Here is a 23,703-nt window from a genome sequence, read left to right as displayed (position 1 = left end):
CCAGACAGAAGTCATCGATCCATGAGTCACTGATGGACGGGATCCAGTCTTCTTCTGTGGTGGTCTGGAGGACCGCTACCACTCACTCACTGGAGCGGACTTTTGGATCAGGACTCCTCCCAGCAGGTGGGAATGAACAGGAACCCCCCCCCCCCTTTCATCTCCGGCCCCCGGGGGTTGTGGGTAATGTGGTCCACTAGGGGACATGGATGGGACGCTCAGCCACAAAGACTCAATAGTCCTCTGTGGAGGGGGTCTAAACCGCACCGACCTCTGACCCCTGAAAGCCCCCCCCCCCCCCCCCGGGTTTCTGAGCTGCTGTCGGCCGGAGCCTCCGTATGGATCACTCCTTCGTTTCCTTTTCCAGGAATATAAATAAAACTTTATTCAATAAACAACCAGAGCAGAAGAAAGGTTTACTTTGCAGCTCTTCCTGCTGGAATGATCCGGAACAGCCGAGTGAGTTTGTTACAAACTGGGAATTCCTCGTCTAACGTCCGCTGGCCATGACGCTGTGATGTCAGAGACATCAGCTGCTTCCTGGTGTCCTCTGGTGTCGCTGGACGTCTCCGTCTCCCAGGATGTGAACTCTGGGTTTGGAAACCACATCTCTCCAAATTCTGCCGGTTGGACTGCGATCCGCTCCGCTGTCGTCTCCAGAGCCCCAAGGAGCAGGGGGAGAGCACGGCATTGTGGGTAAAGCGGTTCACAGCGGGTTTAGTTCAGAGGGACGCAGACCACAAGAGACGAGGCAGACAGTTCATCTGTCACTCGGGCTCTTAATGTGAAAATCCTGAGTCCTGCTAACGAGAAGCAGGTTCTGGTACCAAACACGGCCCGGCAGGAACAGAACCTCTTGTGTGAACTAATGAGTTTCATCCAGAACCAAATGTCCTACAGAACCACTAGTGTTCTTCTGCTTCTGGCAGTTGGGTCCACTCTGGTCAACATGTCCAGAACCAATCATGTTCTAGAACCTTCACATTTCTGAAGGAACCCGCAGTATTCAGAGGGGAATTCAACCAGCAACCGTGCACCTGTCTGATCTGGGGACAGAGTCGGGAATCTGGTTTTGGGATGGAGACGACATGGAGACACTTGGACCAGCTGGACGGCGGTGGGCAGAGCTACAATAACGAACTTCTGCAGGACAACTGGGACATTTGGACACGTCTTCAGAAAGACAGCAGGACTTTACTGGACATGTCCCAAGGACAGGAAAATGTCCAGAAAGACAAACCCAGATGGTCTTTTTTGTTTTGTCTGTTAATGTCCATCATTTTAGAGACGAGGGACACACAGACGTTTGCAGATGACACCACCGTAGAGGGTCTCATAACAACGATGAGACCCTCTACAAAGAGGAGATGCAGCACCTCACTCAGGGGTGTTCTGTGAACAACCTGGTGCTCCACACCCGTAAGACCAAGGAGGTCAGAGTGGACTTCAGGAGGTCCAACAGGACAGAGCACCCACCTCCACTCATGTGGGGGGAGCTAGTAGAGCGTGTAGACATCCACCTGGACATCCACATCCCCTCAGATCTAACCTGGTCACTGAACACTTCCTTTCTGGTAAAGAAGGCCCAACAAAGACTCTTCTTCCTTAGGAAACTGAAGGGAGCCGGTCTCTCCCCCAGCTGCTAAAGAACTTCTACAGATCCATGACGGAGAGCATCCCATCACTCAGTATGACGGTGTGGTATGGGAGCTGTACCGTCCGGAGCAAAAAGACCTGGCCAGGGTGGTGAAAACTGCTCAGTGGACTGTGGGGAGCCCACTACCAGATCTGGACTCAGTACTAGAGCCCTGCACGGGCCTAGAATCTGAGCCCCGGCCCGACCCGGTCCCAAAAGGTTTTCAGGATTCTCTGGCCCGACCCGAGCCCGACTTTTTTTTAACTTTTCATAATGTTTTAGCGTGATAGGATGCTCAGCGTTCTACTTACCTGTGGGAAACGTTCTGCAGTAAAAGAAAAGACAGAAAAACAGCATCAGTGCAGCTTTTTTCTAACAGAGCGTGTTTTTGGAGCGGCAGATGAAATTTACAAACACTATATTAATTAGATGTGTTTGTAAAATGAATCTGCCGCTCTGAGAAAGTGCTCTCCGTTAGAAACAAAGCAGCGATGAATGCTGTAATTTTTAACTGCAGAGCGAATTTATTCACAGAAAAATAGAAACGCTGCCGTTTTCATGAGGATAAACGAACGTTTCTGACATCAGAGTGGACGTAACACGGCGTATTAGAACAGGGGCACGTGTTTCAGTCAGCAGTTAGAGAATTCCTTTATGTCGGCGCGTTTATAAACCACACACACCTTAACTGAGCTAACGGTGTGTGAGAAGCAGGCAGGTGCTGCTGCGTTCAAGTGTTTCAGTTTTTTTAATGAATTCGGTTAAAAATAAAGGCGCCCGGCCCAGCCCGAGGTAATTACACAGTCGTTGGCCCGAAGCCCGGCCCCAGGCCCTCGGGCCGACCCGACCCGAGGGCCTAGGGCTTCAGTGCAGGGCTCTAGTCAGTATATACCACCCGACTACAGAGGAAGGTTAACCGTATCGCTGCTGATTCCTTCCATCCCGGTCACAAACTGTTCATGCTGCTACCATCCAGGAGACGTTACAGGAATACCAGGGCATCAAGGCCACCACCACCAGGCTGAGGAGCAGCTTCTTCCCTAGAGCTGTTAAAGCCCCCCCCCCCCCCCCCCCCCCCCTGCAGATACATGCACTCCCAACCAACGACCCGTGAGACTGTTAGACTTTTAATGATGGGTTGGTTGTACTTTACAGTGATCCTGTGTTTTCCTGCTGCTATTGTCGGGTTCACACTTGAATCCTGTGTGTGCGATAACATCGATCAGCATGTCGATCAGAACGTCAGTCAGCGCAACATTTATCTTTATGTCTTTTAAATGATTCAGCTGTTTGACTCACGCTACTAGCGTGTGTACGGCCCCCTAAAGGGAAGGGTGTGTGTTGTTCTTGTTTTACTCTTCATGTTTTTATCGTTCTATTTGTGGTCTTAGTGCCCTTTAAGCTGAGCGCTACCAACCAAATCTTGTTATGTGTATGCATAATGACAATGAAGAATTCGATTCAGAGGGACACTCTGGCCCTGGAGCTGTTACCTGGTAAGGTACGATGCTCTCGTGGGCTGTCCCCCAGCGCTGTGCCTCTTGTCCTGCGTTCAGATAGTTAGCTGCTATGTGGCTGAGACAGGACACCTGGAGACAAGGACGTTAACTCTTTAAAGCCAGAAAGGTGAAATAATAACAATAACAAGCCCGCCTGCACCACAATCACATCTTTATTTTATTATGTGATCCTATCACCGTGTCCCTCACCCCCATCAGCCCTAGAGTGAGCAGCTCTGGTCCAGCGGTTGTCTAGACAGACCATAGATGGATGATGTCACCATGGATGCTAATCCACGTTTACGGTACAGACACCAGCTGCCACAGCTCCCTCTGCCTACTGCAACAGAGGGGTGGAGGACAATGCTGGAATCTGACCAAAGCTAACAGAAAGTAGCATTTTAGCTACTTCCTCTCTGGCGTTCCACAGGGCTGGGTACCAAATCTCTTACGTTTTTCCTGCTAAATTCCAGTCAAATGTCCCTGATGATGTGCTGCTGCGCTTTTTTCACCGCTGAGCCGTGCTGGCGCCACGTCATGTGATGCGTAGAGGAGGCGAGCTCGTTTACTCACACGCAGGCCGCTCCTCTCACTTATGCAAGAAGATCTGTGCCATGAAAACGGGAATACCAGCGATTTGTCAAAGCATCTCCTCGCACATGGAGCTGAAGCCGTCCTCCTCTGCTGGGAAGGCAGCACCAGCTATGTCACAGAAAGATCCCAGGTCACTATGGGGAAGCCTTGAAGAGGAGCTTCAGAAACATCTGCAGGAACAATCATCTAAAGCTGGTTTGCTTTTACTCATTTCATTCATTTATCTGATGACCATCTTCTTACCACCAGTCAAAGTGGCCCAAAGTGCTGAACACTCAAGCTAAAAAGATAAACACATTACACAGGTTCAAATAAATAAAACCACGAGATCGTAAAGGACAACACGGTAAAAACAAGAGTCCAACACAAAAACAAAGGCCTGAATCCACCGATGACCGCAACCAACCTGGATTCAAAGCTGCACCGAAGTAGACTGCCTAATGTCGGTGGAAGCTGCTTCCAGTTTAGGCCCGATCACAGAAAATGCGGGCGGTCCCTGCGGGATTTCTTTCTCCTTCTTGGAACCATCAAGATGCCAGACTTCCCTCTCCACAGCCACTTGGGCCAGCTCCTCCGGGGGAATCCCGAGGTGTTCCCTGGCCAGGTGAGAGACATAGTCCCTCCACCGTGTCCTGGGTCTACCTTTAGGTCTCCTCCTGGTTGGACGTCCCCAGAAAACCTCACCAGGGAGGCGTCCAGGAAACTATGATTTATTTAATATTTCCTTCCTGTATTTAAACTTTAATACAAGCAGAAGCGACCCGGGCTTTCGGTCCACGAGGAAACGTTTCTAAAAGATCAGAAAACAGAACCGGTTCCTGCATCACCGCGACTAACCAGGCTCAGGCGGAGCTGAAGCTACAGCAGTCTTTCTTCATTGTTGTGGAGGTGTGGTGACGACGAAGACCAGTTAGGCTAAAAGGTGCTTCTGTGTCCAAGAATCCTCGACACCGGCTGAGCGCACATTTCACCTGCCGGGAGCCCAGTCAGCCTGGAAGGGCCTGTTTTCTGCTGAATAGCTGCTAGGACTCATGAATACGTAGTTCTGTTCACTCCATTTAGTTCCTTTGGGATTCAAATACTCTTTTTCAGTGTTTTAGAGTACATGTCAGGAACCGAGTTCAGAAGACCCGTGAAGACGCCAACACAGTAACAATATATATAAAAAAGTCTTTATTTAAAGCAGAGGTACCTGGAGGGCAAGGCTGAGGCAGGCTAAGGTCAAAGTGGCAGGCAGAGAGCAAGGCAGGGGTCAGGCAAAAAACAAGGTCCAGAGGCAAAGATCAGGCAGGGTGGATGGCTGGAGAACTACTGGCAAGGCTGTAATAATCTGGCAGGGAACTGGTAGTTTGCTGGTGAATACATAGTAGGGGAAGCAGGTGTGTAAGATGAGCTGATGAGTGAGGAGCAGGTGAAGTGGATGAAGCTGATGAGGTGTAGGTCAGGTTGCTGTGGAAACCAGGGCTTGGCTTGAGCTTGGTGAAGGGACCAGGTGAGCTGAATGAAGGTATAATGAGGAAGTGGAGGAGGGTGAAGGACGGGAGTCATGACAGTGCCTGCATATACTTTGTACCTCAGTGAATATCTTTATCTCCACACTGTAAAGTACGGAAGCGTCGACTCCAAACAATTAAAAAGCTGCTGTTCCCAATTACCGAGGTCGCTCTAGAAAAATATAAAATGAGTTCCGTTTTTGTGAGTGAATGAGACAATGATAGTCTATGAAAGGATGAATGGATCCCTCTACATGTCCCGGTTGATGAGTGTTATAGGACGCTCCTCCGTGAGCTCAGAGGTGATGGGCTGGGCTCTGGGACGCGTTGGGTCTAAACTTTTATGATGTGGCTTCTAACTCAGCATGAGTCTTTTGAGTGTTAGCTCTGAAGCTTTAGTCTTTGTGCATTGTGTTGGTTTTCATTCATGCCAAGCCCTTTGGTGGGTTTTACTCGGCTGTAAGGTGCTGCACAAACATAGCTGCCCGAGGCTTAGCTACTCTTGTCTCTGAACGTGATGGACCGATAAGCCAGCTCTGGAATATCTCCATCCAAGAGGGGTTTGGAAAACTTCTGGATGTAGCAGGATGACCTCTTGGACCCTGACCACTGCCAAGGCTGTAGCAGTTATTTAGAGGCGGACTCCCTCTATCTGAGAGGCTTCTGCCTGTCACCATCCATTGGCAGTTTGTGGACACACCAGAACACCCCCACAGATCTTTATTCATAAGAGTTTTCTCAACCACAGGCTCTCTCGGATGGCCGGACAGATGGGAATATTCCAGGGCGTGATTATCGTTCCTGCCCATCTAGCTCAGAGACAAGAGTAGCTTTGTCCCAGCGTCTCAACCCAAAACAACCACAAACCCGCAGTTTGGACTTCATGGGCTGCCATCAGGTGGCTTGCTGATGTGGCCTATAACCTGTATTCCTGGAGCGCTTCATGTGGGGGTGGCGCGTGGAGATGTCGTGTCCACGGGCGCTTGATGGTGTGGTGATGAGGAGGGTGTCCCAGGTTCAAGGCCCCTCATTACCACACCACCAAGCGCACGTGGGAGTGTAAACATTCATATTTAATATTTTTTATTTCAGGTTGAGAACGAGGTCAGACAGGAAGTAATTCCCAGTGGTCTAGTGGTAGAGTGTCCGCCCTGGGACCGGGAGCCGGGTCATACCAAAGACTTTAAAAATGGGACCCTGCTCGACACTGAGCACATTGGGGTTGGGCTTAAACCAACAAATACAGGTGTAATTTCACCAGTGTGTGATAAGTTAATGGGACTAACTAAACCAGGTTTAACTTTACTCAGCCACGGTGGAGTGCATGTTCCTAACATCGCACATGTTCGCGAGCTAAGCCAGGACATTTCTAAAGGGGCAGAACATTTTTAAAATCCCCTTGAAGTGTTGAAATGAACTGCTACGAGGAATAAAACTTCACCACGCACACGGATGGCTGCGTGCTACTTCCGGTATCCCGTCGGATCTACGTTTCTACGTGAGCCGGCGCAGGAACACACATCCATCTGCAGATCCTCCACCAGGGGGCGGCACACATCTACAGGACTAGAAATGGCAGCCTATTAAAATAATAGTCGACTATTTTATTTGTCGACGTCGTCGTGACGAGTCGACTAGTTGTGGCAGCCCTACATATATTTATTTTTTACAGGCTTACTTGTCTGTGAAAAGTTTGTCAGCCGAGGTATTTCTTACATCTGAAGCATTAAGCGCTAGTCTAACGCTATTGGTTAGTTCTAGTTTCCTATTGCTGCGGGGCATGGTTGGCAAAAAACAGACGGATTGTTTACATTTTATCTCAGAACACGATGAGACAATCACCTTTACAGGTTTCTGAAGAACCAAACATCATTTCTGAAAGGGGAAAACTCTGGAAGGGGGGGGGGGTGTCACAGCTACAGAAGGATTTAACTGGACTTGCTGGGGTCGGATGTCACTGAAGTCTGGAAGCAGAGCACTACTCCACATGTGGAACCAGTCAGACTGGACCAGGTCAGGACCATTGGTCCTGTGTAGCTTAGACCCTGGCTCATCCTTTGAGTTAGGAGCATAAATGATTCAGAGGTTAAAGGTCAGGGTCCCCTGTAAAGGATTACAGGAAGTCTAGGACCTGCCTGAGTCACATGATGCATAAAAAGACTGAAAGTCTGATTTTCTAGTTTTCTAAGAGCTAAAATGTGTCCAGTCTCCACTGATGTGTGCAGGACACGTCCCCGTGTCTCTGAGAGGACGTCCCTCTGTGGTGGACAAAAAACACCTGGATCCGAGCAGACCACGACCTCCCATCAGTCCTCCCGGCCCTCTGGCGGAGTGGCTCTGCGGTCGGCGTGCCTGTGGCTGCAGCACGCCTCACAAGAATGCATCGTGGGACATGATGAGGGAGGAGAGGTGGATTGTGGGTAATCTGTGTCACAGCCCCAGGAATCAAGACCCTGTAACCCCAGATATCTACCACTGGTCCATCATGTCTGGATCTGAAGATCTGTTGTCTCTGACGTCTCCATCTGAGGATAGAAATTCTTCTCGGAGTCGTGTTCTGGTTGTCTAACCCGTCTGAGGACAGGAAGGTCAGTAAACATCTGAGACGAGACAACCTCGTCGTGTCTCCGAGGAAACATGAACGGGACACATGAAGCAGCTTTAAGAGCAGCGCTGTCACTCAGCCAGCCAATGCTCATGCTGCAAATCTAACGCACACCTGCAGTCTGGACCTGGGCCTGGACCTGGACCTGGGCCTGGACCTGGGCCTGGACCTGGACCTGGGCCTGGACCTGGACCTGGACCTGGGCCTGGACCTGGGCCTGGACCTGGGCCTGGGCCTGGGCCTGGACCTGGGCCTGGGCCTGGACCTGGGCCTGGGCCTGGGCCTGGACCTGGGCCTGGACCTGGACCTGGGCCTGGGCCTGGGCCTGGACCTGGGCCTGGACCTGGGCCTGGGCCTGGACCTGGGCCTGGACCTGGGCCTGGACCTGGGCCTGGGCCTGGGCCTGGACCTGGACCTGGACCTGGGCCTGGGCCTGGACCTGGGCCTGGACCTGGACCTGGACCTGGACCTGGACCTGGGCCTGGGCCTGGGCCTGGACCTGGACCTGGGCCTGGGCCTGGAGCCGTCTGTCGCCGACGCTCAGACGGTTTGTTTCATCTCAACACGATCGTCTGTTCGTTGGAAAGCATGCAGGTTAAAGAGTCGGGTTCACACGCGGGCCAGAAAGCTGCTCAGAACCACGTCAGAACCAGACTAGAACCAGGTCAGAACCGTGTCAGAACCGTGTCAGAACCAGCTGCAGGAACAGGAAGTGGTACCTGAGAGGAGAGCAGGTTACAGTCGATGTGAAGTCCTCTCCCCGTCTTGAGCCGCTGCAGCAGGGCGGCCATGATGGCTCCGTGTGCGTACAGACCCGTTGCTAGGTCCGTCATAGCAACACCAGGACGCACCGGCTCCCCGTCCTGCCAGCAGAAGCAGTGCATTATGGGACACGAGGCTGATGGGTTATCTTTGGCTTATTTTAAAGCTGAGGTGTAAAACTTTCACAGAAAAGAAAGAAAGAAAACCATCTTTTCTTTTCCTAACCCTCCCAGGGTAAAAACCACGAGGAGCTCCACAAGAACTAAACAACAAGTGTTAGAATTATTATTTTAAAACGACTAAAAATATGTTTTAAATGAGAAAATATGTGATTAAAAATGGTGAGGAAAGGTAGAGAGAAAGGGTTAGGAAAGAGGGAAATGAGTGAATCCTGGGAAAGGCGGAATGACAGCAGGCTAGCGCTAACGTGTAGCTTCAGCGGGGCGCTGGCCCTTAGGAGCTGTGCTGGTCCTGCAGGTGGCGCCATGACAAAGGTCATTAGGGTAACGGATGAAAAAAGCTGAGAGCACCTGACCTCCGGCCCGGTGATGTGCATCATGCCTGACATGGCTGAGACGATGGAGTCGTATCCTGGACTCTGAGACAGAGGACCGGTTTGTCCGTAACCTGGACGGGACACAGACATCTGATCAGGAAGAGGTTCCTGTAAACCGTCTCACTAACGCCATCGTGGAGGATGGCTGCTTATACTGAGCCAGGATTCTCTGGAGGTTTCTTCCTGTTTAAAGGGAGTTTTCCTCTCCACTGTCGCTTTATGCTTGCTTAGTATGAGGATTGCTGTAAAGACTCTGACACTAGTCAGTGACTCGATGCAACCTGCTGGGTTCCTTATATAGGAAACTTGTTACTGATTGGCTTAATGACCAGGCGCCTCATTTATCAAGCTAGCTTACGCACAAAACGGGGTCGGAAAACTGCGTAAGCAACTTTCCATGCAAACTTTGGGATTTATGAAAGAAAACGTAGCGGAAAAATGTGTTTAAGCTGACTAAGGACCTGGCTTACACACATGCTGGACATGGAGAGCACCTGCAGTGCTGCTGCTGAGAAGATACAATCATGAAATCCTGCAGCATTATCACTTGTACCGCTTCGTTTTCACACAGAACAAGATCCCCCCCCACCACCACCACACACACACACACACACACACACACAGCCTGAAGTGCAGAATACAGAACATCAGCAGGGGGACAGATTGAGACAGAACATCATGCGTGTGTGACAGTGTGTGTCCTGTCACTGTGACCCGATTGATCATGTGACCTGGCTACTTGTACAGGGGAGGTCTCTGTTTGGGTGACTGGTTAGTGCGCGTGACTTTCACCCGGGAGTCTGGGGATCGAATCCCGATCGGATCATTTTTTTACATCCGCCACAGATCTCTCTGAAGAAGTCAGCATTGACGGCTTCAGCAACGCTGTGCCACTCCGTGGATTTTCTCTTATTTGTTTTGCAAAAGCACTTCCTGTCATTTCTCCTCCTCACCCACAGGTACCTCAACTTCTGCTTGTGAAATAGCGCTTCCTTGATCTGCCTTGATCTACGGTCGCCATGTCATTGGTGGAGCGCTGCAACAGCCGGCTTATGTATATGCATGAGATCCACAAGGCACTTTGCATTGACTATTTATGGCAGTAAGTGGGCGTGGTGAGGGCGGGATGTGACTAAAATGCAGCTGAGAAACATTCTCGTTAGTCTCTGATTTATGAAGCGGAGATGGCGTGCAGCTGTGTGTCCTCCATGTTTGATAGATCACACACCTGCTTGGCGTAAGAATATTTTTTTGCTGAGCTTAAGTACGGTTTTAGTAAGGATTCTACGCCATGTTTGATAAATGAGATCCCTGACCTGTATAGTTTACTGTGTGAGGTCTAGTCCACACATACCCGGATAAATATGTTGTTAAGGACATGCCAGACCTGTAGGGGGCAGTACTTCCCCCGTTCTTAACCCCGTCCTTCGTCTGTGGTCTTCCGCAAGGAGCAGTAATTCTGCTTGCAATAACAAACAAGCAAAAAGCGCTTGGACAATTGATAAAGCGAGCGCAGCTCTGAGGGCATCCATGCTGTCGGCTAGTGTAAACACAGGTCGCACACGTGATGTCAGCATTGTTTTGTCGCGGAAAGTGACGTCGCGGACCTTAAAACTCCGGTTTTGTCTGTCCACACGCAGACACCCAAAACGGAGAAAACGCAGATCTTCACTTTGGCCGGAGTTTTTAAAAAGATCCGTTTTCGTGTGAAAAACTCCGTTTTCGTGTGGATGACAGGCCAAAACGTAGAAAAATATCTACGTTTTGGCAGATCCCCGGCTACATGTGGACAGGGCCTGAAGGCCCTTGAGTCGACTCTGGTCCTGAAGTGGGGCTGTAGGAATAAACTGAATTGAACTGATCAAAGCAGAGCTGAAGATCATCATTCCCCCATAATCAGTAGTTGTTTCCTTCCTCTGATCCCAGCTAAAACAAACAACGGGATAATGATCCTGATCCATCAGGGAGACATGAAGGAGCAGCGGCGGCCATGTTTGTTGTGCTGGAATCCGGCTCATAACTTCTGATGCTTGTTTAGGTAAAATGCTGTGATGAAAACCACCATGAACTTTCTGTGGGTGAGAAATCAAACACGCCCGCTCTGGGTCTGGCCTAGGCGGCGTTCTCACTGCAGGTCTTCACGCTCACTTCTGATGTTTTTGTGTGGCTCTTCACATTAAAACTGCGACACGAAGCACTCTCCATCCTGTCGCTCTGCTCCGCTGACTCAGAGGTGTAGGAGGAGGATCTGATGCGACGTGACCGTTCAGGCTGCAGTCGCCGTCAAAAACATCAGATACGCATCTGCTTCCTTCTTCCTTGTTGTTGTTTGTTTATTGTGCTCCTTTGAAGTTTACAATAAACATTTATTTTTCTAAACTGGTGAGGAAACAAACTGAGTGAATGAATGAAGGTGAACCGTTTCAGCTCTGAAGGCGCATCTGCTGACCTCTGCTGGCTGACAAGAGAACTGCAGCAGCTGCAGGCTGACCTGAGCTGAGCTGATGAAGATGAGCAGCGGTTTGTTTCTGATGAGATGATGGAACTGTACCTAAGCCTGCTGCAGGCTGTGAGGTGAAGACCAACGGCGGGATTACCTGATATGGAGCAGTAGATGAGTCCCGGGTTCTGTCTGCTCACATCTTCAAACCCTAAACTCATCTGATCCAGTTTCCCCGGCAGGAAGTTCTCCACCAGCACGTCACACACACCTGCAAGCTGAAACACACACCTATAAGGTTCAGGTCAGAACCTAAAACTCCAGTTAGGAGGTTCCAGGTTCTGGTTCCGATGGTGCTTTGTAACGACCCAGACCCAGTAGTCTCTCCTGGACCAGAACCGGCTGCTGGTTAGGGTTCGTACCTCCTGGATGATGGCTGCTCCTCTGGGATGCTTCAGGTCCACAGCGAGACTCTGAAATACAGCGTTAGGTCCACGGTTACCTGGAAGTGACGATGCTTCGGCGGTTCTGGTCCAAACAGGCTCACCTTCTTGTTCCGGTTGACGCTCAGGAAATAGACGCTCTCAGAACCGATGAAAGGAGGGCCCCAGGTTCTGGTGTCGTCGCCTCCACCTGTTCAACACATCCAAAAGAAACCCATCAGGTTTCCCACAATGCAACTCCTGTAAGCAGGTAAAGATAAACTCACCTGGTCTCTCCACTTTGATCACCTCTGCTCCAAGGTCTCCAAGGATCATGGTGGCAAACGGACCGGCCAGAACCCTGCAAACACGGTGCTGTATGAATACAGGACACCTACGTTCTACAGGACAGGTGTTACAGCCACACTCACCTGGTCAGGTCCAGGACCCGGACGCCCTCTAGTGGCCGAAGGCTTGCTGCAGCAGAGCAGAGAGGTGAGACATTACGGTAGAGCGGTGACGGGTCGGTCTCGAACGAACCGGCTCTGAGAGCCGGCTCTATGACGTGAACGCCGGGAGCCGGATCGTCATTGGGAGCCGTAACCCACCCCCCCACCCCCCACCCCGGTGAAAGCCACAGGCGATTGGTCAACATGTGCAACTGCGTGTCCAGACTGTCCACACACAGAGCAGTAGGGGCGGGGAAGAGGGAGGATCAGACTCGAACACACAGCAGAGCACATGCGGGTGGAGGAAGACGAGAGGGGAGGAGGAGGGGGAAAAGGGCGAGCGAGAGAGGAGAGTGCGACGAAGACGGTGAGAAAATGATCGCCAGCCGTCGGAAAGTTGACATTTCTTAAAGTGTTCAGTTAATAAATCCATAGAAATGATTAATATTAGATATATTGCATTTTTTTACATTAGTAAACCATTTACATTTAGTTTAGCATTATTTTGGTGATAAATGTTCTCTACGCATCAGAAAATCTGAGGAGCCACTTAGGAGCCGAAAGAGCTGGCTCTCTAAAAAGAGCTGGAATTCCCATCGTTAATGGGTCGGCCACCCGGTGTGGTTTCATCCTGTTCCTCTCAGCGTGATCCATCAGTTTGGCTTCTAAACAACTTTTACAATCACTCACACAGGCTTCTGCAGGCCACGTGTCACATTTGTTCAACTAGACCTGCATACATTAATAAAGGAATGTCGTCAGCGCAGAGACAACCCAGACTACCTGAAAGACGGGCCCATAAGCAGCTTCTACTTCACAAAAGTTCCCCTTTTCACAAATTATGAAACACGTTCACATTGTTTTTCTTATTGAATTTTTATGTATCTGAGATGTTTTAAACTTGGATTCAGATATTAAATAACGCGGGGTGTACAACATGGAATACAGTGAAATCCTTTTGGTATTACAGCCAATTGAATCAGCCGGTTTAAGGTTTCCCTGCAACGATGCTCAGGATCCAGCAGGTGTCAGTAGACCAACATAGTGATGCAGTCTGGACCCGCATCTACCCATCAGTACCGTAGTGTCCCACCCTGGTTTCTCTGCTCCAACACACCTGTTCAGCAGCTCGTCGAGTCCTGGAGAAGACTGTTAATCACCTGCTGAATAAAGCCAGGTGTTCTGGAGCAGGGAAACAACAAAACATACAGGATAGCAACCCTTAAGGTCCAGGGTTCCCTGTTTCTAGAGTTTTCTAACCTCCAACACACCTGATTCTAATCAGCAGGTGATTAACAGGCTTCCGCAGAGCCTGATGAGCTGCTGCACAGGTGTGATGGAGCAGAGAAAGCACTGAAACATGCTGGGTACCGGCCCTCCAGGTCCAGGACTGAGAATCACTGAACTAAAGGGGCCCAAACGGTCAACACAAAGGTACACTAATCTAAAATTTATATTATAAAAACACAAAATTATTTCATTGAGATTTTTTAATCTACATTGAAAATTGATCCTAAAAAGTTGAGAAGAGTAAGACTATGAGGAAGAAAATGTGATGGATGATGGACCTGGAGGACCAGGTTGGTGTTAACATCGTCAGCTTGACGCACCTGAACAAAGTTTAAACAGCTGATTAATATGATTAATACTAAATAGAGAAAGCTTTAGTACAGTTGTAAACATGCTGATTTATTTGACCTCTGACCTCTCGAGGGACGCCTCTAACCCTAACCTAATCCCAAATCCGAGAACAGGGGACTAATGTTAGCCTGCTAGCTGTAGCTCCGATGCAATACCTGTGTTCGGGTCCGACTTCCAGCGACGGCTACCCGGACTCTTCAACGGTTCCTTCCGCTGCAGCAGCGGCCTGAAACCGAACAGGCAGCGAGCCCCGAAACGGCGGCAAACCGTTCTGAGAGAAGCTAACATCCTAGCGGCCGTTAGCGAGAAGCTAACATCCTAGCAGCCGTTAGCATCAAGGTAAAGGCTACTTCCGGTCATCGCGTTTCAAAGTAAGGGTTGTTGAAGGAGAGGGTTTCGCTGTGATTTTTAAATAAATCTTTATTTGTAATGACACGTTGTTCTCAGAAGGAAAATATCAAGTAAACATGGTTAAAAGAAACACATTAATAATGTTTCTTCTCTAAAGTTAGTTTTAGATGTGGAATTTAAAATAAATGAAACTAAATCAAGGAGAAACTTGCTTGTCTTTTCTCAGCAGCCAAACATCTGGAAGATCTCTTCTAGTGACTGCATTTCTCTGTAGTTTTTATAAAAACAGAAGCAGCCAACATCTCTTTAATTTTGAGGGAAATGTGCTGGATAAAAGCTGATCAGCTTTAACGTTTGTGACTTTGGAGCAGAGAAAGAACCAGAATCGTGTTGGATTATAAATCATTTAAAATGACACCTGCGTCTGTTGTTAGACTAGATCTGCTTTTATTATTTCCTCTGAACTTCTCGTGCCAGCAATGAGCTCCAGTGAGGAGCGTTGAGGAAATGCAGATGTGTTTTATTTCTAACCTCTGGATTCAGATGATCCACTTCTTCATGTGCAGAACATTTGTGTTCACCTGGTGGTTTACTGGAAGATTCTCCCAGGAATCTTATGATTCTGATGGTTACACAGTACTGGCACTAGAGAGCGCCACATGAGGCTACTTATTTCTATAGTTTTATTTACATCAGGTTTTAATCTTTTGTTGGTCAAATATAAAGTTAATAATTTTAACTTTTTTTTTTCTATTTTAAAGCATAAACGTTATGAAGTAAGAATGACATCCTGTGGTCAAAGGTGGGTACTGCAGTCACATTTTTAAGGAAAAGGTGACTTTCTCGCAGCTGTTCCATGCGTTTCATGGCAGCAGACCAGTATGGATCAGCACCAGAACCTTCTCGTTGACAAAGACGAGTCATACGCAGTAAGCTGCCCCATCCCTTTGGAGTTCATTACCAGCTGAACTCAGGAACGGCAGTGGATCGTGTGTGTGTGTGTGTGTGCGTGTGTGTGTGTGTGTGTGTGTGTGTGTGTGTGTGTGTGGTACCAACAAACACGCAACAGCTGATTCAGTATTAAACTTGTTTATTACAGGAGGCTTTTCTGTTTATACACAGACATGTATTTGCAAAATACTAAAAATCGTTTCAACTCAAAGTACTAAAAAGTATATGTATATATATATTTATATGTACCCATGTTATAATAGTAATTATTGTGTCTAAAACAGTAAGGGGGCGGGGTCACTGAGGCTTTCTCCTCTTTTACACCAAAGTCTCTTCAGCTGCTGTCAGACTGAAACATCTCACAGCTGGATGTTCCTCCAGGTTTTCCTGCTAAATGACAGAAAACGTGCCAGGAAAGATTTATCCTCATTAAACTCTACGCTGCAGCACCTTTACTACGTCCGTTCTGAGCATATGGCAGCTGTGAGGAGGGCCTGCGTTCCTGCAGGCCCCGTGTGGCTCTGACAGCGGCCGTGAAGCAGCTGAGGTGTAAAGAGAGGGGCGGCGGTCCGATGTCTGGAAAAGTCCTGCGACTGTAGGTCCAGCACGGCTCACCGTCTGGTTGCAGAACGCTTGTATTGCATTTATTACACAATAAATAACATTAAGAAGAAACTTTGTTGTCTGTGCATTTTTCTCCTTGTGTATGTTTTGTTCCAGACGTTCCTGACGGAGCAGCTTTTGGTTTGACAACGGGGAAGGAAGGACCAGATTCCTAGTCCACCCCCCTACCCAGGTTCTACCAGACTCTTCAGACCCTCATCAGCCCCGCGTGGGCTCACTCAGCACCAGAATCTGGGTGCTCCTGAGCTCCAGCTCCACGAAAGACTCCAGTTCTCCAGAACCACAACCCTGCAGGATCTACAGCGCTCTGCAAAAGCATTCACACCCAGTGACCTGAGACACCCTAACCCACCCGTGTTCCTCATGGGGTCAGATGGACCCCAGATGTGTTTTTGAGGAGAGGGCACCACCTCACCTCTGCCACGTGTAGCCTGTCCTGGAGGGGTCAGCAGGAGGTCAAGACCAGAACCGTACGTGACTGACCAGCACTAAGTAGCACACACATGTGAAGTGGAATCCAACCCCACAGAGTCTCCTCATAAGCTCACCTGCTGTGGTTCTCTGGAAAACACATCATGCAGACCAAGAACTCAGCAGACGTTAACCTGCTGCACCCCAACCCTCCAGGACACGGTCGTCCACCTGAACTAGCAGACAAGAGACGAGAATTCTGCTCAGAGACGCTTCCAAGAAGACCACTCTGGAGAAGCTGCACAAGTCCACAGCTCAGGTGGGACACTCTGTCCACTGGACACTGGGAGTCACATCCTCCACACTCTGGCCTAGATGGAAGAGTGGTAAGGAGGCCGTTGTTGACAGACAGACATGAAAAGTCCAATTTGCAGTTTCCAGTAGACATGCAGGGGACACAGCAGGCACGTGGGGGACACAGCAGACACGTGGGGACACAGCAGGCATGTGGAGGACACAGCAGGCATGTGGGGGACAGAGTTGGTTAGGGAGGAGCTAAATCCTGGGAAGGAGAATCACCTTCCAGCAGGACAACAGGCTCCGACCCCTCCGGTCGGCTCCAGGTCCCTGAACGGAACTATACAACGCCCTGATTCACACCCGTACTCCAGCTGAGATGATGGCGTCGGTGGTGACGTAAGCCTGGTTCATGCTTCTCCGTCTGCGTCAGTGCGGAGACACTCAACACCATTATCCGTCCTTGCGTAGGGCTCCGGCAGCACGCAAGTACGTACGGAGTCGAGCCCACTTTTTTAAACATCCGTCGAATGAGACAGATTACGCAAGCTTGTGATTGGTCAGAACGCCGCTGTTGTTTACAGCGCCGCCATTGCAAAAAGAGCCGAGGATAACTAGCGGCAGACACGGAGAAGCTTGAAGAATACCTCGCGAAGAAACTCTAAAAATATGAACGTTTCATCTTCCCGTGACTGGAGGAGTGAAAAGATGCGCAGCAAGCGTTTTATTTGTGGACGGAAACGACAGGAAACGTGGGTTTAGAGGTGGGGAGCGCATGAAGAGGTGGGAGAATGAGAGACAAATATGTCCGTGTTAAAAGTCTCTTGTATACACAAAAAACACAATATAAACACACGATCTTGGACCGATACATGACAGGATACCACAGAACAGCGCTACGCCCTCTGTTGTCCTGGCGGGGAATTGCTTTGCAACGCTCTCCAGGAGACGGAGAAGTATGAGAGCAAAACGCTTCCGTCAACCCGTGCGTGTCTGTCCCTTACGGAGCTGACGGAGAAGCATGAACCAGGCTTAAGTCTGTCACACACTTTGAGATTCGTTAGCTTGTAAAAATTCATCAATCTGACGTGTCATGTATGACATCACAGCAGAACCTCCTCTCCCCCAGCGTCGCTGCTCCTGACCAGGTTTACGGTGGTGTTCTCCACCTTTAATGCTCCTTCTGTCGTCCTGGAAGAAGGATGAAGCTCGCTAAAGTCACGCCTCCCCTCCGTCTCTGGTTCCATGATGTCATATTGGCGAGACGACCCTAACGCCGACATGGTTTCACACAAAACCTACAACTTTTGCTCCTGTTGAAAATAAGCACTTTGTTGACATCAGACATCATGTGGGAAATTCGTGGCACACAACAAGCTTTGATCCTCCTATTCATTCACTTTGGCAGTGTCATGGTCTGGGAGTAGGTGGGCGTGGCTTAGAGCTACAGGGACGGTTTAGACCACAGAATATTCATGAGTTAGATCGGCCCAGACACAAGTCCCACACACTCTCTCCACCATCAGGGTGAGCTTCAGAAAGCTGAATACACCATGAATCCATTTTATTCTACACGCTGGTCCATCACAGAAGGTGTCTGTGTCACGTTCAAGGGTGCGGTGCTTCTACCAGTGCTGTAGACGTCTGGCTCCTCACACGCACCTGGTCTAAACGTGGAGGTGCTGAACAGGTGATTCAGAGCAGATGAAAAGCTAAAACATGGAGAACTGGAGTCTGACACTTCTGCACTAAATGATCCAAAATAAACAGCATGATGCCTACCAGGAGCTTGTGAAGCAGCAGTGGCACCAGCCCCAGCCCCTGTAGTGTGTGTGTGTGTGTGTGTGTGTGTGTGTGTGTGTGTGTGTGTGTGTGTGTGTGTGTGTGTGTGTGTGTGTGTGTGTGTGTGTGTGTGTGTGTGTAACATCTGGACCGAACTGCGGTCCAGATGTGTCCTGTTCTATCTTCTGATGCTCTAATGAAACATTCCTCCTGATGAAGTCATCAGTGAATCTGAACCTATATAAGCTCTATAACGGGGGGGGGGGGGGGGGGGGGGGGGACACAGGGGACTGTGAACCTCTATCAACACCCATGACTCATCATCAACCAACCACACGTTAAAGCAATCAATCAATGTGTTGGTGGGCGAGCGAGAGGTGAGTTAGCATGGCTTGTTGTTAGCAGGCACACTCCGGGTCTATTGCTACTGAAAACAGCCCTTCAGCACAACGGCAGCCGACGAGCTAGAAGCTCTGCTGCCGTCTTCTACTCTCCGTAGAACCTGGTGGAAACAGCCCAGGTGGTGCCGGAGAGTCAGTCCGTAAAAGTAAGGACCCCTCTGGTTACCATGACAATAGAGACAGAGGGAGTCGCAGACACCGCGGGGTTAAACACGTTTCCAACATGGGGTCGTGCGTGTATCCAAGGTAACAGAGTTCCTGTGATTCCCGATGCTCCGAGTGTTGTCCTGTAGATCCACAGGAGTCCGTTATTGCTCTGCAGCGTTAGTCTCTGTGTGCAAATAGAAGTGGAGCAGCTTCACTCAGCATTCATGTCCCCAAAACCACCAAAACACCAATGAATGAATGAATAATAAATACAATAGTCTCTAGATGTGAAGCTTCCTGTGAAAGTTTGAACCCCGGCTGTCCGAGTTTCCCTCTAACTGGTTTTTAGAGTTCTGTCGGGGTTCTTCGTGTCGTTTGGTAAAAACCTGACGCAGAAGCCATTTTAGCCATTTCCAGGTTGTAGTCTGGTCCTGCCGTCGGGTCACATGGTTCTGGACTACCTGCTCATTCATGTTCCTGGGAACAAGGTGGACTTGGGACAGCAGCAGCTCAGGAGGTGGGCGGTCCAGTAACCGGAGGGTTGCAGGTTCCATCCCGGCTTCGACCAGAGAATGCTGCTGTCGTGTCCTTGGGCCAGACACCTAACCCACCTCCGTCAGGACAGCTGTGGCTACATCGTAACTCATCCCCACCAGCGTGTGAATGGGTGATTGTGTTGTGAAGCACCTTGGGGGGCTGTAGAACCCTAGAAGGAGCTATACACACAGGACATCTGATGTTTACCTGCTCCGAGAGAGCAGGTGACGTTTCCTGAGACGATCTGATGCTCTGGTTTAGTCTCACTGGTTCTGGAGGCATCTGGGTTCCTGGTACCAGCTAACACCCGGACTGGAACCAGGTGTGGGTGGTGTTTCAGACCTGAACAGGTCCCAGATCCACGCAGAGACCTGTTCTCTGGGTGGTTCCTACGTGCAGGTTTCAGATGCGTCAACAAGTCCAATGAGAGGCGAGACAGGAAGTCCAGACCTTCAGGTGTAACGGGTCCAGGTACAGGACAGGTGTGTGTGAGATCACTGCGTGCTGCTCCTAGACCGAGACAAGGTTGGAGCAGTCTGGAGTTTTCAGATAAAACACGTTTTTGGTTCTGATGAGCCACACTTAATTAGTTCAACCTTTAAAAAGTCAAGAATCAACAAGAAATAAAATCTAAGAAGGTCCTGCTGTCAGGTCCAGGGCCCAGGTCCGGTTCTGGTTCTGATGAGCCAAGCTGATCCGTCTGGACCAGAATCAGGATCCAGTTTCAGGACTTGGGTCAACACTGTTGTGTGTCAAACTCCAACCAGACGGAGCAGGTGATTGGTCAAACTGGTTCTGATTGGTTTAAACAGTCCTGCCAAAACTGAGGTCCCGACCCAGACCCTCCAGCCCAAACTACAGCGGCACCAAAATCCCGTCATGTGTTTGTTCTAGTTTTGGCTTTCCCACAGGAGAAGACAAAACTTCTCTCCATGAGGACACGTGCATTAGGACGTCTCCATCCAGGCCCCTCCCTCTGCACGCCTCCCTCTGGGCGCCTCCCTCTGGACGCCTCCCTCTGGATGCCTCCCTCTGGATGCCTCCCTCTGGACGCCTCCCTCTGGATGCCTCCCTCTGGACGCCTCCCTCTGGACTCCTCCCTCTGGATGCCTCCCTCTGGACGCCTCCCTCTGGATGCCTCCCTCTGCACGCCTCCCTCTGGATGCCTCCCTCTGGATGCCTCCCTCTGCACGCCTCCCTCTGGATGCCTCCCTCTGGATGCCTCCCTCTGGATGCCTCCCTCTGGACGCCTCCCTCTGGGCGCCTCCCTCTGGGCGCCTCCCTCTGCACGCCTCCCTCTGGATGCCTCCCTCTGGATGCCTCCCTCTGGACGCCTCCCTCTGGGCGCCTCCCTCTGGATGCCTCCCTCTGCACACCTCCCTCTGGACGCCTCTCTCTGGACGCCTCCCTCTGCACGCCTCCCTCTGGGCGCCTCCCTCTGGATGCCTCCCTCTGCACGCCTCCCTCTGGGTGCCTCCCTCTGGGTGCCTCCCTCTGGATGCCTCCCTCTGGATGCCTCCCTCTGGACGCCTCCCTCTGCGCGCCTTCCTCTGGGCGCCTCCCTCTGGACGCCTCCCTCTGGACGCCTCCCTCTGCACGCCTCCCTCTGGGCGCCTCCCTCTGGGCGCCTCCCTCTGGACGCCTCCCTCTGGATGCCTCCCTCTGGACGCCTCCCTCTGGGCACCTCCCTCTGCACGCCTCCCTCTGGACGCCTCCCTCTGGACGCCTCCCTCTGGACGCCTCCCTCTGGGCGCCTCCCTCTGGACGCCTCCCTCTGGACGGCTCCCTCTGGACGCCTCCCTCTGGACGCCTCCCTCTGGACGCCTCCCTCTGCACGCCTCCCACTGGATGCCTCCCTCTGGACGCCTCCCTCTGGACGCCTCCCTCTGGGCGCTTCCCTCTGGATGCCTCCCTCTGGGCGCTTCCCTCTAGGCGCTTCCCTCTGGGCGCTTCCCTCTGGGTGCCTCCCTCTGGACGCCTCCCTCTGCACGCCTCCCTCTGGGCGCCTCCCTCTGGATGCCTCCCTCTGAACGCCTCCCTCTGCGCGCCTCCCACTGGGCGCCTCCCTCTGGATGCCTCCCTCTGAACGCCTCCCTCTGAACGCCTCCCTCTGGGCGCCTCCCTCTGGGCGCTTCCCTCTGGGCGCCTCCCTCTGGGCGCCTCCCTCTGGATGCCTCCCTCTGGACGCCTCCCTCTGAACGCCTCCCTCTGGACTCCTCCCTCTGGATGCCTCCCTCTGGACGCCTCCCTCTGGATGCCTCCCTCTGCACGCCTCCCTCTGGATGCCTCCCTCTGGATGCCTCCCTCTGGACGCCTCCCTCTGGACGCCTCCCTCTGGACGCCTCCCTCTGGATGCCTCCCTCTGGACGCCTCCCTCTGGGCGCCTCCCTCTGGACGCCTCCCTCTGCACGCCTCCCTCTGGACGCCTCCCTCTGGATGCCTCCCTCTGGATGCCTCCCTCTGGACGCCTCCCTCTGGGCGCCTCCCTCTGGATGCCTCCCTCTGCACACCTCCCTCTGGGTGCCTCCCTCTGGACGCCTCCCTCTGGACGCCTCCCTCTGCACGCCTCCCTCTGGGCGCCTCCCTCTGCACGCCTCCCTCTGGGTGCCTCCCTCTGGATGCCTCCCTCTGGATGCCTCCCTCTGGACGCCTCCCTCTGCGCGCCTCCCTCTGGGCGCCTCCCTCTGGACGCCTCCCTCTGGGCGCCTCCCTCTGGGCGCCTCCCTCTGGGCGCCTCCCTCTGGACGCCTCCCTCTGCGCGCCTCCCTCTGCGCGCCTCCCTCTGCGCGCCTCCCTCTGCGCGCCTCCCTCTGCGTGCCTCCCTCTGGGCGCCTCCCTCTGGACGCCTCCCTCTGGATGCCTCCCTCTGCACGCCTCCCTCTGAACGCCTCCCTCTGAACGCCTCCCTCTGGACGCCTCCCTCTGGACGCCTCCCTCTGCGCGCCTCCCTCTGGGCGCCTCCCTCTGGGCGCCTCCCTCTGGGCGCCTCCCTCTGGACGCCTCCCTCTGGACGCCTCCCTCTGGATGCCTCCCTCTGGACGCCTCCCTCTGGACGCCTCCCTCTGGACGCCTCCCTCTGCACGCCTCCCTCTGGACGCCTCCCTCTGGAAGCCTCCCTCTGGGCGCCTCCCTCTGGACGCCTCCCTCTGGACGCCTCCCTCTGGACGGCTCCCTCTGGATGCCTCCCTCTGAACGCCTCCCTCTGGACGCCTCCCTCTGCACGCCTCCCTCTGGACGCCTCCCTCTGGACGCCTCCCTCTGCACGCCTCCCTCTGGACGCCTCCCTCTGGAAGCCTCCCTCTGGGCGCCTCCCTCTGGACGCCTCCCTCTGGACGCCTCCCTCTGGACGGCTCCCTCTGGATGCCTCCCTCTGAACGCCTCCCTCTGGACGCCTCCCTCTGCACGCCTCCCTCTGGATGCCTCCCTCTGGACACCTCCCTCTGGACGCCTCCCTCTGGACGCCTCCCTCTGGGCGCTTCCCTCTGGATGCCTCCCTCTGGGCGCTTCCCTCTGGGTGCTTCCCTCTGGGCGCTTCCCTCTGGGCGCCTCCCTCTGGACGCCTCCCTCTGCACGCCTCCCTCTGGGCGCCTCCCTCTGGATGCCTCCCTCTGAACGCCTCCCTCTGCACGCCTCCCTCTGGGCGCCTCCCTCTGGATGCCTCCCTCTGAACGCCTCACTCTGGGCGCTTCCCTCTGGGCGCCTCCCTCTGGGCGCCTCCATCAAAGTGCAGTACAGTGACAGTAAAATGTAAACTCAAAGTGCAAACGAGGCAGAGAAAAAGAACAAAATGAAGATGAAGCAGATTTTGGGGGTTCTGAGGTGATATTGTTTCTCCTCCTGTCAGCACCTCTTTCTGCTCCTCCAGAATCCTCCTTAAAACTCCTCAGTTAAAAGAGACACGTTTTTTTTACTTACTCTAGAAAATATAAAAAAATAGTAATAATTGTACCAATATTAAAAGACTCGTTACATCAACAACGTTATATTTTACTACCAAAATGATTTGTTTGAATAGCTCCGCCCTCCTCAAGCATAGGGAAACCCACCCCCCACCCCCCCATGATAAGTGATGTGTGATATAGTTACTCGGAGCTGTTCGGGTCCA

The 23,703-nt window shown here is 51.9% G+C and overlaps 2 protein-coding genes across 8 annotated transcripts in view; both read right to left on the bottom strand.

The window, feature by feature from the left end:
* Positions 1-14,459, bottom strand: part of sugct (succinyl-CoA:glutarate-CoA transferase) — a 67,975-nt gene extending 53,516 nt beyond the window's left edge. For 6 of the 7 annotated variants that reach the window (XR_011521198.1, XR_011521200.1, XR_011521201.1 and 3 more), the window contains exons 1-10: positions 14,253-14,459; positions 12,439-12,484; positions 12,295-12,368; positions 12,133-12,218; positions 12,008-12,058; positions 11,743-11,863; positions 9,125-9,216; positions 8,547-8,690; positions 3,709-3,837; positions 3,130-3,225 (exon numbers count right to left, since the gene is read on the bottom strand). Coding sequence is in view for 3 of the 7 variants with exons in the window: in XM_070553531.1 (XP_070409632.1) it covers positions 3,130-3,225; positions 3,709-3,837; positions 8,547-8,690; positions 9,125-9,216; positions 11,743-11,863; positions 12,008-12,058; positions 12,133-12,218; positions 12,295-12,368; positions 12,439-12,484; positions 14,253-14,385 (972 nt within the window). In the remaining 4 variants the exon portion in view is untranslated. The remainder of the gene's footprint in view (positions 1-3,129; positions 3,226-3,708; positions 3,838-8,546; positions 8,691-9,124; positions 9,217-11,742; positions 11,864-12,007; positions 12,059-12,132; positions 12,219-12,294; positions 12,369-12,438; positions 12,485-14,252) is intronic. The other variant, XR_011521199.1, reaches the window with a different exon arrangement.
* Positions 14,460-19,767: 5,308 nt separating this feature from the next.
* Positions 19,768-23,318, bottom strand: LOC139070716 (serine/arginine repetitive matrix protein 5-like). The gene is made up of 4 exons (XM_070553449.1): positions 22,821-23,318; positions 22,009-22,744; positions 20,541-21,932; positions 19,768-20,108 (listed from the first exon to the last, which is right to left on the bottom strand). Exons 1-4 carry the CDS (start codon positions 23,316-23,318, stop codon positions 19,768-19,770), a joined length of 2,967 nt encoding a protein of 988 aa, XP_070409550.1.
* Positions 23,319-23,703: the final 385 nt, after the last annotated feature.

This window comes from Nothobranchius furzeri, chromosome 7 (assembly GCF_043380555.1).
Source record: "Nothobranchius furzeri strain GRZ-AD chromosome 7, NfurGRZ-RIMD1, whole genome shotgun sequence".
Taxonomy (NCBI): Eukaryota; Metazoa; Chordata; class Actinopteri; order Cyprinodontiformes; family Nothobranchiidae; genus Nothobranchius; species Nothobranchius furzeri.
This window is presented reverse-complemented; position numbering and strand designations above follow the sequence as displayed.

What these genes read in the sequence shown, in the direction of transcription:
- LOC139070716 (XM_070553449.1), bottom strand. Translation starts at nt 23,318, where the DNA reads ATGGAGGCGCCCAGAGGGAGGCGCCCAGAGGGAAGCGCCCAGAGTGAG. An exon ending in GGAGGCGTCCAGAGGGAGGC is followed by an intron (nt 21,933 to 22,008) that starts GTGCAGAGGGAG and finishes GGAGGCGTCCAG; the next exon opens with AGGGAGGCGTCCAGAGGGAG. An exon ending in ATGGAGACGTCCTAATGCAC is followed by an intron (nt 20,109 to 20,540) that starts GTGTCCTCATGG and finishes GTCTCGGTCTAG; the next exon opens with GAGCAGCACGCAGTGATCTC.